The sequence below is a fragment of the Annulohypoxylon truncatum genome (assembly GCF_022578515.1).
Source record: "Annulohypoxylon truncatum strain CBS 140777 unplaced genomic scaffold F4807scaffold_39, whole genome shotgun sequence".
Classification (NCBI taxonomy): domain Eukaryota; kingdom Fungi; phylum Ascomycota; class Sordariomycetes; order Xylariales; family Hypoxylaceae; genus Annulohypoxylon; species Annulohypoxylon truncatum.
Genome location: NW_025953825.1, coordinates 238,385 through 255,337, shown reverse-complemented (window position 1 = coordinate 255,337; position 16,953 = coordinate 238,385). Strand labels below are relative to the sequence as shown.

The 16,953-nt window shown below is 46.3% G+C and overlaps 7 protein-coding genes across 7 annotated transcripts; 3 read left to right on the top strand and 4 right to left on the bottom strand.

Annotated features, from left to right (window-relative positions):
* Positions 1–263: 263 nt before the first annotated feature.
* F4807DRAFT_464325 (uncharacterized protein) lies at positions 264–803 on the bottom strand (the record flags this gene model as incomplete). The annotated part of the gene is made up of 1 exon (XM_048002104.1): positions 264–803. The coding sequence occupies one exon, from the start codon at positions 801–803 to the stop codon at positions 264–266; it is 540 nt and encodes a 179-aa protein (XP_047850384.1).
* A 1,301-nt stretch (positions 804–2,104) lies between these two features.
* On the top strand, positions 2,105–2,592 carry F4807DRAFT_470630 (uncharacterized protein; the record flags this gene model as incomplete). The annotated part of the gene is made up of 1 exon (XM_048002835.1): positions 2,105–2,592. Exon 1 carries the CDS (start codon positions 2,188–2,190, stop codon positions 2,590–2,592), a length of 405 nt encoding a protein of 134 aa, XP_047850383.1. The 5' UTR covers positions 2,105–2,187.
* A 711-nt stretch (positions 2,593–3,303) lies between these two features.
* F4807DRAFT_441709 (uncharacterized protein) lies at positions 3,304–3,942 on the bottom strand. Its single transcript, XM_047999407.1, has one exon. The coding sequence runs from the start codon at positions 3,725–3,727 to the stop codon at positions 3,452–3,454; it is 276 nt and encodes a 91-aa protein (XP_047850382.1). The 5' UTR covers positions 3,728–3,942; the 3' UTR covers positions 3,304–3,451.
* A 1,247-nt stretch (positions 3,943–5,189) lies between these two features.
* F4807DRAFT_464323 (uncharacterized protein) lies at positions 5,190–6,934 on the top strand (the record flags this gene model as incomplete). Its single annotated transcript, XM_048002103.1, has 6 exons — positions 5,190–5,304; positions 5,361–5,731; positions 5,823–6,102; positions 6,313–6,353; positions 6,399–6,535; positions 6,598–6,934. The coding sequence occupies 6 exons, from the start codon at positions 5,190–5,192 to the stop codon at positions 6,932–6,934; spliced, it is 1,281 nt and encodes a 426-aa protein (XP_047850381.1).
* Positions 6,935–7,122: 188 nt separating this feature from the next.
* F4807DRAFT_441707 (alpha/beta-hydrolase) lies at positions 7,123–10,000 on the bottom strand. The gene is made up of 6 exons (XM_047999406.1): positions 9,134–10,000; positions 8,919–9,035; positions 8,772–8,855; positions 8,666–8,710; positions 8,507–8,600; positions 7,123–8,428 (listed from the first exon to the last, which is right to left on the bottom strand). Exons 1-6 carry the CDS (start codon positions 9,609–9,611, stop codon positions 7,357–7,359), a joined length of 1,890 nt encoding a protein of 629 aa, XP_047850380.1. The 5' UTR covers positions 9,612–10,000; the 3' UTR covers positions 7,123–7,356.
* Positions 10,001–10,153: 153 nt separating this feature from the next.
* F4807DRAFT_254634 (uncharacterized protein) lies at positions 10,154–12,332 on the top strand. Its single transcript, XM_047994419.1, has 6 exons — positions 10,154–10,325; positions 10,387–10,451; positions 10,523–10,694; positions 10,751–11,193; positions 11,292–11,810; positions 11,926–12,332. Exons 1-6 carry the CDS (start codon positions 10,241–10,243, stop codon positions 12,286–12,288), a joined length of 1,647 nt encoding a protein of 548 aa, XP_047850379.1. The 5' UTR covers positions 10,154–10,240; the 3' UTR covers positions 12,289–12,332.
* On the bottom strand, positions 12,146–15,521 carry F4807DRAFT_254620 (SacI homology domain-containing protein). The gene has a single exon (XM_047994418.1). The coding sequence runs from the start codon at positions 15,341–15,343 to the stop codon at positions 12,377–12,379; it is 2,967 nt and encodes a 988-aa protein (XP_047850378.1). The 5' UTR covers positions 15,344–15,521; the 3' UTR covers positions 12,146–12,376.
* Positions 15,522–16,953: the final 1,432 nt, after the last annotated feature.

The window sequence follows — 16,953 nt, the reverse complement described above, 5'->3', positions numbered from 1 at the left end:
GATACAGTGTGCAGTCACGTTAAAGTCATTTTTTCTTTACTTCTGCTGTCTTTCTATTCAAATAAATTCTCGCATAATGCCGTTTGATTCATGAATACATGCTTTCAGCTGCCGGCCAGATATCTGGCACCACACTTTTTTTTTTTTTTACAACTGGCAAAAATATAAGGAGAGGAGCACTTAAGCAGACTTACCTTCAACATCATACCAAATTACCCAGTTTCAAGTTAACCCGGTTCAACTCTGTAAAATCCATACACCCATCACGATGCCTCTGAGTCCACACCCTCAGGAATCTCCTCACGCTTCCCAAAATTCCTCAAGTACTCAATCTGGTCCTCGACCCTATCCAATTTATCATACGCTCTCCCCTCGGGCGAGTCTCTCTTCACAGTGTACTTGAACGGTCCCTCCTCCAAGAACGCCTCATCGGGTTCAACCACCTCGGCAGGGCGCGTGATCTCCTCGTCGTTCGACTTGACAATGACGAAGACCGCGGCACCCTGGACCTCTTTTTTGTCGTCGCTGACGCAGCCAGTGCCGGCTTGCTGCATGATAGCGGCGCCGCCGCATTTGCTGTCTTGGTACAGCTTCAGCTGGTCGGTCGACTTGCCGCCTCCGACCTCAGCAAACTTGGCCGACCTGTATTGATTGCCGTCGCCGCAGCATCTGCCAGCGCCGATGTTGTTGCATATCTTGCCCATTTTGAGGAGGCACCAGCGGACCTGGTACATCTTTACGTCGTAGTTAGCCACGGCGGTGCTGGAGGCTAAGGTGACGAGGAGGAGCGTTCCCAATCGCATTATGACTATATCTTGGTATATAAGGAGGTCTTTTGGTGGATATTATAATTGGAACTTGGGTTGGTAATGGCTACTTGTGTCCTTGGAGTTGCCGAGCCTGACTTGTTGAATTCAAGCCCAAAAGTGTCGGGGAGAGCCGGATTTTATACCACGAGCATATTCTTTCCAACGCCGTCTGCTTTCTCCCGAGGGCTTAGATCACACCATAATGAGCCATGGTGCTTGATGTTTACGTTTCTTGCCTAGGTTAGAAGGTACTCGGAGAAGCATTTGTACTACATCGGATACATAGTTTTCCATCCTTTTTGTCTAGCATAAGAAGTCCTTGGAGCTTCTAAAGCTTTAGAGTGGTGAAATGCCATTACCTGACTTTCATCATTTTAGCCACCATCATCGTCCCATGTTTCCATGGAAGATATCCCAAAAATACTTGAAAAGGGGCTAAAACGATACTGTTAGCGATAAACTTTGTTGGGGGTTTGGTAGCTAGCGGCTTAGTTGGATTAGCGTTCGGCTTTCAAGAAAGCTGTTGGTGACCGGTCCTGAAGCAGAGCAGACAAACTGCTTCTATACATATACTACATCATATGTCCAGAGCATTTCAGAACCCCTTTCGTAATAACATCAATGTTTCCTCATATGTTAGGTTAACTTCAAAATGCTTAACCTTGTCCTAGGGATTTCAGTCGTTACATGACCGAAAGATTGAACATATGATAAAGCATTTGTCCCTTGAGAAATTCATTTCAAAGACCTACCGGCCGACTTCCACCTAGGTGTCTGGGTAATTAGTAGGCATTAACATAATACAACACTGGGATTGGTACCGTCTGATTGGTTCATCCAATATTCCGGGTGTCTTTCCAAACTGATGTTGATCATTCCTTTCTCGGTTATAAAGAAGTTTTATTGGACTACAAGACTTTAGTCCGTTATATGGGCATTTAGTATGTTGGTACGACTTATGGAGTAGTCCTAGTCACGTGCTACTTTGTGGGAAGACATAAAAGGGGGTCTTTGGATTACCTAGGTACCTACCTGGTGCTTCTGCTGCACTTATTCTCCGCAAAATCTTATTCTAACCATCACGAACGTCTAGTCTTAGTGAGTGACTTAGCTGATTGATTCTTATAGTGATGTATGGTAATGAAATGATATAGACTAGAATAAATGAAAAAAGCTGGCCGCATACAGTACATTATATGTATTAAAGCTCCTGAGGCACCGAGTAACCTTTTTTTTAATTTCAATATAAAAAAACGTGGACGTTTCTTATCGACATAACTCTTCGTATCACGACACCTAAATTTATCCACCGGCCTATTTCGAGACCAAGACTACGTAGATAGGTAGTCTTCGCAATCCGGCTGTCAAGCATTGAACCATGGAACCACGCGAGCAGCCACATTACAGCATTGATGATAGGGAAAAGAGCCCGAATAGCGAACTCAAGGTTTATATCATCGTGATCGACTCTGACGATGGTAGAACATACGAGAAGCTCTCAACTGATGCCGAACGCTTGGAATACATGCGTAAGCATGTCCACGACAACTGGGACGTTGTCCAACTGGACACTGTTTTCTTCGAAGATAACAAAGCAAGTAAAACATACAATATCAAGATCAACTCTCCAGAATATGAAGGTTTGAAGAAGTTTCTCCAGGAAGATGAGAGTACTCCTCTCATAGGGACGAAAGAATTTGATATGGTTCAATACTATAGGGAACATGCAACTTCGGTTGAGGATGCGCCTATAAGTTCTTGTGACCTAAATATGGGTGCATAAACTAAGGCCTTTAGAGCCATCATGTATAACGCACAGTGTGTAATTAGTTACGAGATACTTGATTTTTATTCCTAAGAAGAATGTTTGTTGACTTCATATGAAAGATGGAATAATTCCCTAGATGGTTACAATTATTCAATTATTGGTTTATGTCGACAACGAAATTATATTATAACTTATTGAACCAGGGCGTATGTAGCTTTGTTTATAGAGATAGCTGGAACAGACCTAATAGATCCTTACCTACGCTTCTCTAAGTCACATAAAGGTTCTGATCAAGTCATAATATAAAAGAATGTAATGATCGTATATAATTTCGTGTCTGACTATCGTGTGTATGTGTAAAAAATGTGTGTGTCTGTCCCGTTGTAAATGTCTTTCTTAAAATATTATAGTCAAACTTATATTTGCCAGTTCTTAAGGATGACGTAAGATACATAAAACAAATAAAATACTATGCTCTGGTTCAGTATATAGAAGTATTGGGGATTATATGGTTAATGTTTCTTATGGCAGGCGTAATCTCAAGACTGATGACAAGCTGTCACATGGCGATAGGTGCCACGCCTCCAACACACTTAGAATACGAGACTGTTAGGCTGTGACAATTTATCTATTGGATATCAGGAATGGTCATCAGGTTATTATACATATGCACGATCAACCAACAGAATATTTACGGGCGCTTAGAGCGCCGAAGATCGAATCTAGGCACAAGCAGATTGAACTCAAATAGTCAGAATGATCCTCTTCGAAGTAGGTGGAGAGATCAAGGGCCTAAGACCCCTTAGAGAATTATTATATTGAATTGAACTCTTGTTCCAAGCATTTGCCCCTTGTCACACAAGCCATTCTCCCCTTAAGGGTTATTCTTTGGGGGTGGCTTCGGTGTAACACCGCCAGTTTTAACCGTACCGATGTGTATCCCGCCACGGCTTAGTGGTTCTTCAACGTCATCTCCATATGAATCAGCCCAATGCTCTTCTTCCTTATCATCGTATTGCTCCACATAGGCAGCCTCGTGGTCAATATCGTCTAACGCATTTTCGCCCATTTTTGGTTCGTTGTTGGTTGAGTATGCCTCATCATGCGGCTCGGTTTTGTTTTCAGTCTTGTGGTCTACCGAGTTTGACATCGCAACGTTTGATACTGCTTTGATTGGTTAATATCATTTTGTAAATTCTCATTACTGCTTATATTCGCTCACATATAGAGGAGTATACTGTTCTTCTTCCAAGTATAACACGCCAGGCTTTCCGGGCGATATAGGTGGGGTATCAAGTGTGACAAGGTGAATAGCTTGGAACAGTGGTTCAATTCAATATATTAATTCTCTAAGGGGTCTTAGGTCCTTGATTTCTCCTTCTTCTTCGAAGGGGATCTTCCTGGCTATTTAGGTTCAATCTGTACTGTCCTAAGATCCGATCTTCGGCGCTCTAAGCACCTATAACATCTTGTTGGTTGAACATGCATATGTGTAGTAACCTGGTGACCTTTTCTGATATCTAATAGATAGTTCATTCCAACCTAACAATCTCGTATTCTAAGTATGTTGGCGGCGTGGCACCCACCTATCGCCGTGTGACATCAAGGAAGTAGGACTTTTGGCGTCTCAGCCTGCTTCTAGGTTAGACTGCATGTAAGCACTCCGAAATTGGCCCGACTGATGAGGCTACGAAACCAATATTTCCACTCAAAATAAAGTATTTGTTATTTGTCTGTCCAATAAAATGTCTCCTTTAGAACTATATTTCGGCATGGAGTATCCTTGGGCAGTCAACCACCACAGAAACCTAACCAAACATATATCATGTCTGGCTTCACGGGAATCTCAGATTTTTCTATTCCGACGCACTGCGAGGTTGACGAGTGCCCATGGTATGCGCTACTCCCCTAAAAATCTTGATGTAACCACTAATCAACATCTTCGACGTTAGGAAATACATAGGCTATAAAGATTTTACTTCATTCGTTGTGTAGAAGTAGACGCCGGTTATGAGTATCTTTGATGTAGATTAGAAGGTTAATTTACTAGATGTAGGTATAGGTAGCTAGATAGTACATTATATACCTGTGGACCTTGAGAAGAATGAGTATAAAAATGGATTACAGCTAAAATTACTTCTTGGTCACATCTTAGAGGACTTAATTGAACTCCAAGCGCCTACCGAAGACAGACAGATCTCTAGAGATGATGTTTTACAATACGAGGTAAGATCTATATCTAGATTGCTGGGAGCTTGGTATCTAAACTAAGCAGGATTTTCTCTTTCAGTATATAAGTGCAAAGCATCTCATCAAGTTCGGTCCGCCTTGGCTTGATGTTGCAAATCGTTTGACCGGGCCGCTTGGCCGTATACAGCGATAAGTTTAATTTTTAGTCTAAGTCAACATATTAAAGATATAGAGTTAGTAGAAAGATTTGTTGAATACATATCATGCGGTGCAGTTAGAAAATCTAATACTCGTGAAACATCCTTTCAGGAGGATTACTCCTTGGCGCAGCCGTGAAAGGAGGCAATTTAAATAATAAAGTTTTAGAATCTATTTTTTTTTTCTTTTTTGATTCGGCTTGGGAATGTTACAATGAGGAGTCCATGGCAGATTCTGCATCAATTTCAGAAACCACAAATCAGTCATCCTCCAAGAAATCTGCTAATCGCAGTATCTTCTCGAGCAATCCAAGCACAGATGGAAGGGGGTCAACAAGTGGTGAGTGAAAAATGATCCAAAATAGTAGAGGGTCACTCACAGAAACCCGGCAACAGCTTGCTCGACGTTAGATTCTACCCCCGATAATATTTCTATAGAGACTGTTCTCGAGAAAAGCTCTTTAGACACTGGGCACGAGCCACCTCACGAGGTCAAGATAAAAAAGAGAAAATCACAAACGGAGCTTTCTCCAAGAGAGTTACTAGGTGTTGAGGTGAATCAGGATAACGGTGCCCTTCGATCGCATATAAGTGGATTTTTAGGTCTCATGGTATCGCAATTTGACCATGAACAGGACCCACAGGATAGGCACTCTAAACTAGATATTACGTCAGCTCTGACTATCGGTTCAAGAAGTGCAGAAGATAAACCAGAATCTGAGGTTCAACGAACTGCGGTACCCTATGCTAATGAACGATCAACAAAGGTGAGTATATTCTTACCTATCAGGCCTGTCTGTATTGTTGTTGAATACTCTTTGATGGATATTGGATATTAACTACAACATCACATATTAGGCCGGTATAAGAGAAAAAGCTTTCCCAATAACGCCGTCGAACAATTCGTTGGTTGAATTAATAGAGAGCGAGGAATCACTAATAACAGCAACCGCAACCGGGGGTAAAGTGGTGCCATTTGACCATCGACTTGAATATCTTCCAGAAGATTCTGATTCGGAATCTGAACCATCAGCACCCTCTGATTATGGGTCGCCTATCGCCGCACATGAACTTCAAGAGTGTACTGAATCGGAAGTCGAATATCCTACGATTAAATCTAAGCATGCCGCCATAGATGGTATGAAAGAACCCCTTTCTACCCCAATGTGTAATAAGTCAGGTCTAATAGCTGACCAGATCCCATGGAAACCGCATCTGTAAAGTCTTACGCATATCCTTCTGGGTAAGTTGTTATAGACCCAAGGTCGATTCTGGACGCTCGTAAGCTCGTCTAACTCTTACCGAATAGTAACATAAGATGACTATGACTAACCTGCTGGCGTTGTAGGGTATCAAGTTCATAAGCATACCGATTTCCAACCTGGGCGGGTAAGTAAATCTTGTCCATTATGTTAGTCGTACTAATAGATACAGGTCTTTAAAATCCTATGGTCGGAACAAGTAGAAACCAAAACGCTGGCTGTTGAAGGTAGAAGCAGTAGCAAGTTCTACATTGGTTTCCGGCGATTCATAATCGTCGCCACTGAAGAGGAAGGCTACTCCACCTGCATGTAAGAAATTCCCTAATAGTGAATCTACTACTCTACATAGGTCCCTAGTTAACCTATTCTAGTCCGATCCTCACTTATGAAAGACGAGGCTGTACTAAGCCGGGCGTGAACCCAAAGACCCACGGAATAGTATACAGTGTATCAGGCAACTCAATAGAGAGAGAACCTACTAGGAAACTAAAAGGCGAGCCCGAGCTAGGGTTTCCCCCAATCAAGGTGGACGGCTATAAAAACGACGAACCACTGCCCAAAGAAAGCAGAGTTAACTATGCCAAGCTTATCACGATCGAGCACAACGTGAAGGTTTTCTTCATAGGGTTTGTTCCACTACTAGATTTTGGGAAGGTGGTACATGCTACTATTGAGTGCTGGGAGAATAATATGCGAAAAGGGAGATGATGACCAATGTACGGACCGGGTGTTGCGCTTGCGAGATGTTGAACAATTGGTGCTGCTACCGCCATCCATGTCTACCTAGGTATATACATAACTTCAACGACGATAAGCTAACATGCTTAATATGTCCATGAAAATGATCCGGTCGGTTATTTTCCACGACGAAGCAAGATTAGAAAATCCTTTTGTGACCTACCGCCAGATTGAGCTTATAGGGGTAGTAAACTATCATTAAATAAGTGTAAACACGCCAAGTCAACCTAAAGTATTGAAATCAATATTGTCAATCCTTGGAACATGACAATGACTCTTGTTCGCGAAAACAGGCACCTAGGCCATTACGCTAAATTCTTAGGAACCACTGCTTGCCTAAGACACCATTATCCTTTTAACCCCTACCCAAACCTCATCGCTACCTAACCATTCTATACTCCAGACTCTTCTCTTACTTTCTCACTGTTTATGAATTCACACCTCTCAAGCATCCTCTCCCACCTCAGAGCCCTCTCTGCTTCCGTCGTAGTAGCCTCGTTCCCATCTCTGCTAACTGAAACGGGCGTGTTCCCATACGGTCCACCAAACAATTTCAGCAAAATCTTGGTTGGGAATTCCTCCTTCAACTCATCCCTCGTAACCCCATCAAAAGCCGGCGGCCACGCCTCGGCACTACTATCGCCCACGCTAGGGATCCCGGAGGTTACGAACTTCGCAATGGTCCGGCTCATCATCTTCGACAATTCTAGTTGCGGGGCCGAATTATCCGCCCCTCCTTCCAGGCCTTGGTGATTCAGCACGTAAGGGATATCGCTCAAGTGCGCAACGCGCCAAAAGGGAACCCCCATGTTCTCGAAGACCGGGGTGTACCGCGTCGCGTTGAAGTTATACAAGCGCATCTTCTCCGGCTCGACGCCGCCGTTCCTGACGTACTGCCACGCGAAATCGAGGACGGGGCATGTGAACCAGATATCCTTGCTGAGCTGCGCGGCGCGGTAGTACTGGGCTGATATGGGCCCGTCGTAATCCGGCCGTACCATGCCTTCGAAATCTGCGAGCGGGTACAGTTCTAGTAACTTGGCTTTCGTGGACTCGGAGTGACCGGTTAGCCAGAGTCCAAAACTGGCCAGTACCTCTTCATCCGTCGAAGTGGTTGGGGGGATGTACCATGCCCCTTCGTTGGCTACCCAGGAGGCGACGATCGGTACGCCCTTGGAGAACTTTCCGGCGCGCATCAGCTCAGTGGGTCGATCGGTGATGAAGTCTCCATCGTACGTAGGATAGAAAAAAGCCTCTCCGAATGGTGGGCGTGCAGCACGGGACGCTGTGACAGAGAGGTTGTTTAGAAGCTCAAAAGGGGCTTCTCGTAGACACTGAAGTGTCTCCGCAGATTGGCTATCATCGTTCTTGACACACCCTACCCCCTGGGCTACTGCGGCGCTGTTATTCGCTACTAGGTCTGACTTGGTATTAAAATTGAGCCCTGCGGCGCCGGACATCATGCTAACGACCGTACAAGTCAATGTGAGTAGGCTTTTTTTTTTTTTTTTTTTTTTTTTTTGGAAAGGGGAAATCACTTACATGGCCTGCTGAAATGGGACATCCTGCTTTCCTTCGAACGCAGTCAACTGCAAGCTAATATCGCTAGCTCCGACACTCTGCCCAATCGCAGTCACTTTGGAAGGTTTAGGAGTCAGTAAACTAGGGTTACGAGAAATTTCATTAAAAAGGGGTACGTACCATGCTGCGGGTCGCCACCGAAGTTCTCGATGTTGTCACGTACCCCTTTAAGTCAAGACCTGTCAGTAAGACCAACTAATAAAGGCCCACTACATCTATCACATACACTCAAGAGCAGCACGTTGGTCACGTAGGCCAGCGTTCGTATGCTTCGCATCAATAAGTGCCTTGCTCGTCGCGAAGCCGAAGACTACGAAAGTCAGTTGTAATATTCTTCGACCGTGACAAGGGGGGAGGGGGTTTAGCAACATACAGCCCAGGCGGTAATTGATTCCAACGAAAATCAGTGGCTGGCCATCTGTAGCAGCTTGTTTCACTAGTCCATCGGGTTGGTACAAGATATCTGAAGCAGATCCTAGAGCATGACCACCTACGTTCGGTAATATTAGTTAGTGATATCCCAGGTCCAAGTTCCTAGTCACAGGCTTTTGGATTGAGATTATACTATATAGAAAAGGGACATCGTACCTCCGTGTAACCATACCATTACCGGTAACTTGGCATCCCGCGCCGTAAATTGAGGTCGAGCAATCCTCAAACTCAGGCAGTTTTCACTGATATTCACAACTCGGCTAGTAAACGGTAGTACGTCGCCGGTCCCTTGAGGACACCAAGCTCCAGGTTGAGTAGCATCAATGACAGTTCCCTTCCTATGCTTGATGGGAATAGGCGGTGCAAACCGATTCTCTCCCGATGTATCTTCTGCGTAGAAGATATCCTGAAAGTGTTCCACGCCATCTGAACGACTACCCATATATGCGAGTTCTCGGGCAAAGTCAAAAACGACGGGTGGGTCAACCCTGTCAACCCTGTCTGAGAAAGGAAGCTTGATCTCATAATAATCGGCATTCTGAAGTAAGAGTTCACGGAATGGTTCGACGAATACAGCAAGGAGGCCGAATATCAAGGCACCCAGGCCGAGGAGCCACGAGATGGTTCGAGCCATTTTTATATTCAAGGCGACTTAAAGCTGCGCGACCTTAATATCATTGATAAAATTCTGAATTGAAGGAACCTCAAAGTCCAGCTTCAAGTATAGCTAGTAATCAACATTTAACAATAAAAGCCGGAAGTTACGGCGTTTGATAAGAAATAGCCAAAGATTTGAAAGGGATCGGTCTCTTGCAAGTTGAATCCCTTGCGTGAACGCCGAGACATATCCATACCGTGATGCGCCGCAAGCTTGCACATAATTGAGAAAAGAGGATCACGAAATATGGGGTCTGTTTAAGGATTGGGATAGATTAGAGTGTAGATCTTCAAATATTGACATTCCGACATGGTAGAGAATCCTGAGTTCTGATTTGAATAAAAACTCTTGTTATTAGGGAAAAGTTGAATGCTCAACATTTCAGAGACCAAATCAAAGCAGCTGAGTCAGCATTCCTAGGTTGAGCAAAGTCCGCCTTATGTAATCTAGCGCCTTGGCTTTCTATCACCTGGTGACGGCCTGGCGTCTAAGCATTTAAACCTTCAAGGCCTAACCTAGGACTAACTAATAGGGTCCAAGACATCCATCAATCAACTCTATCCCCATGCCTTCTATGATTTACAATTGCAATTGAAAGGAGAGACATGTTTGACCAACTTCTCGAAGCCTGCAAACGGCTAGAGCAAGCCAAGACGCCGTCATGGGAAATTCCTGAAGACATCTTAAAGCGTGAGGTTCACCACCCACAACTCATATCATAGCTAAATTACTTAGCTAATTTTCATATTAGTTATTCCTGATGGGACGACAATTCAAGAATTGAATGGATTTCTGTCAAACGATATAAATGAAGTGGTATGCGAATAGTGCTCGTGGTTGACAATGCCATTTCTACCTGTAGTCGCGAACTAAGCGAACATATGCAGAATCATATCCCAGTGCTTTGGGTCGCATACGCCACCATCACAAAGATCGGCAAGAACGCCAAAATCGATGTTGATAGCGATGGAGATGATTTGAATGATGCGCTCCATGGCGTTGCCGACCACATCAGCTCTATCATCCTTCCTATTTGTTCTGGCGCCTCACTAGACGAAGGTATGGATCTTCTCGTTTGATACGGAATAACGTGACCACTCACCAACACTACATAGACACAACAGACTACGCGCAACTCCGGCGCAAGGGCGAGCTAGGTCTACAAGCTATAGAACAACTCACCAATGCACCCATCAAACCGCCTTTTCAGCTCAGATCCTCAGTACTACTCCGCTTGACCGCATTCACAGATGTCGCGGACCCCTGGACCTCCGCGGAATCATCCGCGCTAGCCTCCGGGCTTCTAGAGACTCAACTACAGATCCTGGACGAGTCTCAGACAAAGACCTTAATTGTTGAGGATATCCTCACCACTTTTATACGACCGATATTCTCCAAGTCCCGGTCCGCGGCGGTAACGGCATCCGGGCGGAAGGCTGAGTACGTCGAGCCGTCGCGCTACGACACCTTGGACCGGGAGACCCCCGAGACGAAGCCGTGGAAGTACGCTCACCGGTATGCCATCACCGTCTTCTCTTGGGCGGTGCAGCATTCGGATGTAAGTTACCTATGTCCCTATTTAGCTATCTGAAGATAATTCCCATATACAATTATTACATATCGTATGATATACACCATGACTAACCACCCATCCAGCCCTCCCTCCTACAAACCTACTGGCCATCATTCACCCCCGCTCTCCTAACCCTCCTAGACGAGTCCTCGCACGCCGGCCTCAAGGTCCGCGCCCTCCACACATTCCGCTCCTTCTGGTCGCGTTGCCCTCCAAACCTAATGCAAGCCACCGGCCTCGCCTCAGTCTTCGAAGACGCCGTGTTCCCCGCGGTCCTGTTCCTCCCCACCCTCACACCCGAGGACGAGTCCCTGGAGATCCTCGGCGCGGCATATCCCGCGCTGATCGAGATGGCCGGGCTCAAGTATGTCAATCCCAGCCCGGGTTCAGGACAGGGGCCGGGGGTAAACGCAAACGGGAAACAGGAGCCGAAGCAGCAAATCACGGAAGCGCAGCGCAAACTTCTGGATAAGATGGTCCGGGAGGGTGTTATGGTGGGATACCACCACGCGAAAGAGCACGTGCGGCTCGTCGGCTTGTTCTGCGAAGTACTCGTGTGTATTATAAACGGGATGGGTATACTAGCTGTGAAACACCTCAAGGTACCGTCCCCCCATCCCACCTCTTTCCCATTACCTATACTTGAAAAGCAAACCCTAAAGATACACTGGAACTCCCGTTTCTCATTAAAATGCCGATTAACCATACTTAAAACAGGACTTCATCCCCATGGTCTCCGAAATCATGACCGATCCCTTCGGGACCAAGCACCCGCCAACCCTCGCCTCAGCCACTCAACTCCTCCAGGCCATCTTACGTAATTGCTGGCCGCGGATCCCGCACTACTGCAACGAGATCATCAAGATCCTCATGCTCTGCTGGCTTAACATCGAGGATGAGGATTCCTTCCCAGACACTAACCCGGTTGCGAACGACCTGAAAGCCGGATTGACCAAGACCGCCGACATGCTATCGGCGATAACGAAAGCATCTAACGTTGACCTTCAAGATCGCGTAGGTGTGCTGATAGAGAAGGAGCCGCAACTAAGCAAACTTTTCAGAGATGAAAATCCAGCATAAGGGGCCCCCCAAGCTATCAAGGAGATCCCAAGTCGAAGGACCCCAAATCAAAGGTATCGCTCATCGGCGTATTCTGAGCCGACGATCCCTAATCGAGCGGCTGCTGCTTGAAGAGCGATTTACCCCTGAGCCACTTCCTATAAGCCTTGTATCTCTTCTTAGGCAAGTCCTCGTCCGTCACCGTCAGCGGGTTGTCTCCGACCCTCAGCAAATCGTTGTATACGTCGATGTCTTCCTCGGCGCCGCTCGGGGCCAGGCCTTCCGTGTGCCAGCTCCCGTTGAGGTACTCCTGGTATTCGGAGGAGTCAACATCAGGCGGCGCGTCGTTCGAGATGACCAAAGGCAGACTCTGCGGGTGGCTGATGTACCGTGTGTAATCCTCCGTTTCCAGCGCACTGACGGTTGGGTTGAGCGATTCCTGGACGATGTTCGCGAAGGTCCATTGCGCGGCCTTGGTTTTCTCCTGCTGTGTCTGCTTTGGCCTATCGCGATTCTCCGCTGAATCTTTCATGATGCTGTGAGGGATTGTGGGCCCCTTTTCTGGTTGCATGGGCTGGAGCCAGCGTTGAATCGATATACCTCTGACACTAGCCTTCTCCGTCATAACGGATTCGGAGTCATCGTCTGCCGTCGATCTGTGAGATTCGGACGGGTCAACAATAGTCACTTCCTTCTTTGCCGCGGATTTCTTCTTCTCGTGCGTCTCTCCGTCGCCTTCGGTGCGAATGCGGAATGGACTCAAGTCATATTTTCCTTCCTGCGTTGATTTAAAGGGAATGTACTTGATAGTTGAGTTCATCTTGTACGGGAACATCTTCGGAAATGAAGACAGTGTTGATGGTCGATAATATTCGAGCCAGTAGTCATCGAAAAATGAAACTGGCTTCTTGCCCATCTCTCCTTTCGGTGGTACGAAATCGGGTATCGTCCGCTTCTCAAGATGAGCCGGCGTATACCAATGAATATAGTCATGCTTCTCTTTTTGCGACCACATCCGTGGATCCGCGTGATGGAGGTAATAATCCGTGGCAAGGTCCCACAGCATAGGCTGTCCCTGAGCAAAGATATAATTGCCGAGGAAGAGGTTGTAGGCTTCTTGTCGTTGACTGTCCATGAACGAATTGTTATAATACCGTTTAAAGCTCTCGATCATATCTCGAGAATGGCTTGTCCACTGATTGATCTTGCGATACGTTTCCATAGTATTCACCAGCTGAGACCCACCATATTGAACCGCGATCGTGTCACCGTGATCATGGTACATATGAGTGAAGAGGTTCACAGCATCCGTATCGTAGTCGATGATTGTATTTTCAAGGATGCCTAGAGCATGAAGTTGGTGTCCAAGCGCTCGCTTCCCAATAACAAACTGGGCTGCGTTCGTACGGTCCAAGCAATCGATACAATTTGTCCTTGCGACACCGTTCTGCACTCTGGTTGGGGTGATCTCTCCATCACCATTATGGAAAATGCCGGTTGTAGTGACAACGGTCTCGGCGATGTTTTCAAGCGTACCGATGACATCCTGATCCTTGCTCTTCGCAGCACGACTCATATCCCAAGCTTTATGAATGATTTTATGACCCTCAGGTAAGAACTGGTTTAAGTAGTTAATGGCATTTGTATATTCACCTAGCAACTTCGATTCCCTTGGTGTCCGCTCTCTCGCTTTGATGAGGTTGAGCGCATACACAGGAGATCCATATCGTTCAAACAAGTTATCAAAATGAAGTGCTGCTGATGTGTAGAACGGATCGATGAGGTTTAACTCGATTGGTGGCTTTGGGGTGACACCCATATTATCCTGCGTCCAATGAAGAGGAATACTTCCTCGATGTTGGACGTAGGAAGTATACTGAGGATTCGCAAACAGCTTAGGACCGGGCGAGTGAAACGAAGTCGTTAAGGCCTCAGCAACTATTTGCTCCGTTTCAACATCGTTGGCGACGTAACCCAAATCATTGGCGCCGCGCTTCAAGAATCTTGCACCTGCGAAGTATCGTGATCGTCGCGCAATTATGGTTATATGCGCTGTTCTACCATATATAGATATTGCAGCTTGGTCGATGTAGCCATGTATAATTGGGCGACACCAATCAAAGGGGTCGTGAATAGCCTCTTCGGCGGGTCGTAGAAGATGACTATTCCAGATGAACATAGAGTTATAATCGTCGTATGTTGTACCTGGCATCCCATGCAGCAAAGCGGTTCTCTCCCTGGTAATGTTATGCTGCAATGTCCTAGTAATGTCGTAGGAGTAACTATAGTAGAATGACCTCGTAAGATCGAGATTTGTGAGGATGTTCAAGAAGCGCTGCTCCTCGGGATGACGAGCATCAGTCTTGTATTTTGCTGGAGTTAAAGGGATGAGTTCAGTGCCGTCGATCTGGTACACGTAGTGACCTCCAATCATCGCAACCGTGCTCTTCTTGGTAATCAACAGCATATAATAAGGCCCCGTGAATTTGATGAAGCCTAGGATGCCCCATGTCGTACATCTTTGCTTGATACCGCCAGTACCTTTATTTCCATCATCTATAGTGTTAAGCAGTGAATTCATCTCCTTCTGGGTATATATAGTCTTATCGTCGGTTATACTCAAATCAGAATCGTGAGTATTACGATCAATTTTTAAGATGCGATAGCGCTTTTCCGTGACGTCTCCCCCTACAATGTAATACCGACTTGCCGTCTCGTACAACGTGAACTTGTGCATCTTGTAGGCAGACCGGATGGGCGCTCTCTCTTCCTCGGGCGGGGTAGCTACTCTGGAAGATAAGCCGGGACTGTTTGTCCGGACGAAAGGTTTGGCGACAGCTGGTTCCTCTTCATTGTCGTCCTCGACCGTAGTCCGTTTCTGCGCCTGCACAGTTTGCAGCAGTGTTTCGCTACTAGCATTATTCTGTAGCAAAGGAAAGGCGGGCTCTAATGACTTCGCCTCCTGGGATCCATTTTCAATTGTTTCGTGGCTGGCATCGTGAGGAGGTTGGCTCGGCGGTTGAGAAGGTTGGCCATTGCTAGCCTTAACACCGTCCTGATCAATCGCGTCGGACATCGGAACCGGTAGACGCACTACAATGAAGCATATTCTCGTACCATAGGAGAGCTCTTTCAAAGGGAATAGGAGAGATAGGAGGACTCAGAGGTTAACGGACCCAAATTACTACTAACCTAGCGAAAAAGGAAGCCGTTGACAGCAGTTAACTGCTAAGTCGAAACCCCAATTATTACCTAGACTCGAAATAGCCCCAGACCCGCGGCGTTGTCTTACCCTTAAAACGTTTATCGATAGAATGATAAGCTGATAAAGGACTGTCGCAACGGCGCTGGCGTGGAGCTTGTGCGGAGCAAACCCCATTTATTAAGGTTGTGCTATTACATCATGGCACCCTTAATTGAAACACTGCTCTATGCGACTTCGTACATGTGAAAGAAAGAATTACGATCACGCATCAACTTCACCACAAAGGTGCATTCAATATCTCGAATTGCCACCAAGTCGAGGTGAATTATTCCCGATTAAGTCCATTGAGTCAATTGGCTTTCTCGCTGATGGTGGTGTCCCTTCGGATATTTTAAACGGAGCTTGACAGACAACAATCTTCGCCCCCAGCTTTGGGAATCCCCGAAACAGTGGCGCTTGGATACTCATACTCAAACCAGTCGCCGGTGTGAGCATATTTCTCCGACGCACTTGATTAGAGCGGGAGATAGGTCCAGAATCCCAAACTATAATCCGATAACTTCGTATGATATCTAAATGAAATCTAGCCGCAATGCGGCCGCAGCCGCTTTGATCACGGTTGTTATGTACGTCGGACCGCCGTAAGCTTGTCCGAGGTGACCACTCATTTCATGGATTATGAGGCACTTTCGTATACGATGTATTTAGATTGCCCAGACACGGGATGTTATCAAGTTTTGAGGATTCTCGATTCAATAGGCAATAGTCTGCGAAGTACATCGCACCTTGTGGTGAAGACGGCGGACGCCCCAGCCACAAAAGGCTATCCTCGATATAGCTAAGGTCGAACATAGCAGTACACGCACGCTCTAGAACCTAGCAACAAGACTCTTCCAAACGTCAAATACTAGGATCCGCCGCTAGCGATGAGCATGCGCATGGTCAGCTGAGATGGGTCTACAAGCGTTGAAACCCTCGGGTGTCGTATATCAAAACGGCGAGCTGCAGGATCGGTGATTCACTATTGCAGCGATCGAAGCAAGATAACAGCCACAATTCGTTGTTCTATCGTCGTTTCGGGCATGTTCCTGGCTATAACCAGACGTGCCTCGACGACCGGAGAAGCCACCTCGAATCCATTGCGCTTTCAGTGCTAGTATATCAAGGTCGGTAAGAGTCATAGCTACAAAATAGCGGTCGGATAAGTTATTAGCACTAATCTGTAGGATTCCGCTCTATCGCCGAGGGATGCCATCCGGTTTGTTCGAGTAGCAACCGGTAATATGTACATCGGACACCCTTCACGGGCTGGACTGTTCTATCGAAGATCGCAGTGAGCTGAAGACGCCCTGGGATATGATAATGTCATCATGCTCTCGAGTAAAGACAATGGAGGCAATCGATTAGCCCTGCTACCCAGGCAGAGCCGCATTCCTGATTCTATAACGTATCCAGTGACGTGAGGAATGTATGTCTCAAAT

What these genes read in the sequence shown, in the direction of transcription:
- F4807DRAFT_441709 (XM_047999407.1), bottom strand. Translation starts at nt 3,727, where the DNA reads ATGTCAAACTCGGTAGACCACAAGACTGAAAACAAAACCGAGCCGCAT.
- F4807DRAFT_441707 (XM_047999406.1), bottom strand. Translation starts at nt 9,611, where the DNA reads ATGGCTCGAACCATCTCGTGGCTCCTCGGCCTGGGTGCCTTGATATTC. An exon ending in AATGGTATGGTTACACGGAG is followed by an intron (nt 9,036 to 9,133) that starts GTACGATGTCCC and finishes TACCGAACGTAG; the next exon opens with GTGGTCATGCTCTAGGATCT. An exon ending in GTCCCATTTCAGCAGGCCAT is followed by an intron (nt 8,429 to 8,506) that starts GTAAGTGATTTC and finishes TACGGTCGTTAG; the next exon opens with CATGATGTCCGGCGCCGCAG.
- F4807DRAFT_254634 (XM_047994419.1), top strand. Translation starts at nt 10,241, where the DNA reads ATGTTTGACCAACTTCTCGAAGCCTGCAAACGGCTAGAGCAAGCCAAG. An exon ending in CAAACGATATAAATGAAGTG is followed by an intron (nt 10,452 to 10,522) that starts GTATGCGAATAG and finishes GAACATATGCAG; the next exon opens with AATCATATCCCAGTGCTTTG. An exon ending in TAGCTGTGAAACACCTCAAG is followed by an intron (nt 11,811 to 11,925) that starts GTACCGTCCCCC and finishes TACTTAAAACAG; the next exon opens with GACTTCATCCCCATGGTCTC.
- F4807DRAFT_254620 (XM_047994418.1), bottom strand. Translation starts at nt 15,343, where the DNA reads ATGTCCGACGCGATTGATCAGGACGGTGTTAAGGCTAGCAATGGCCAA.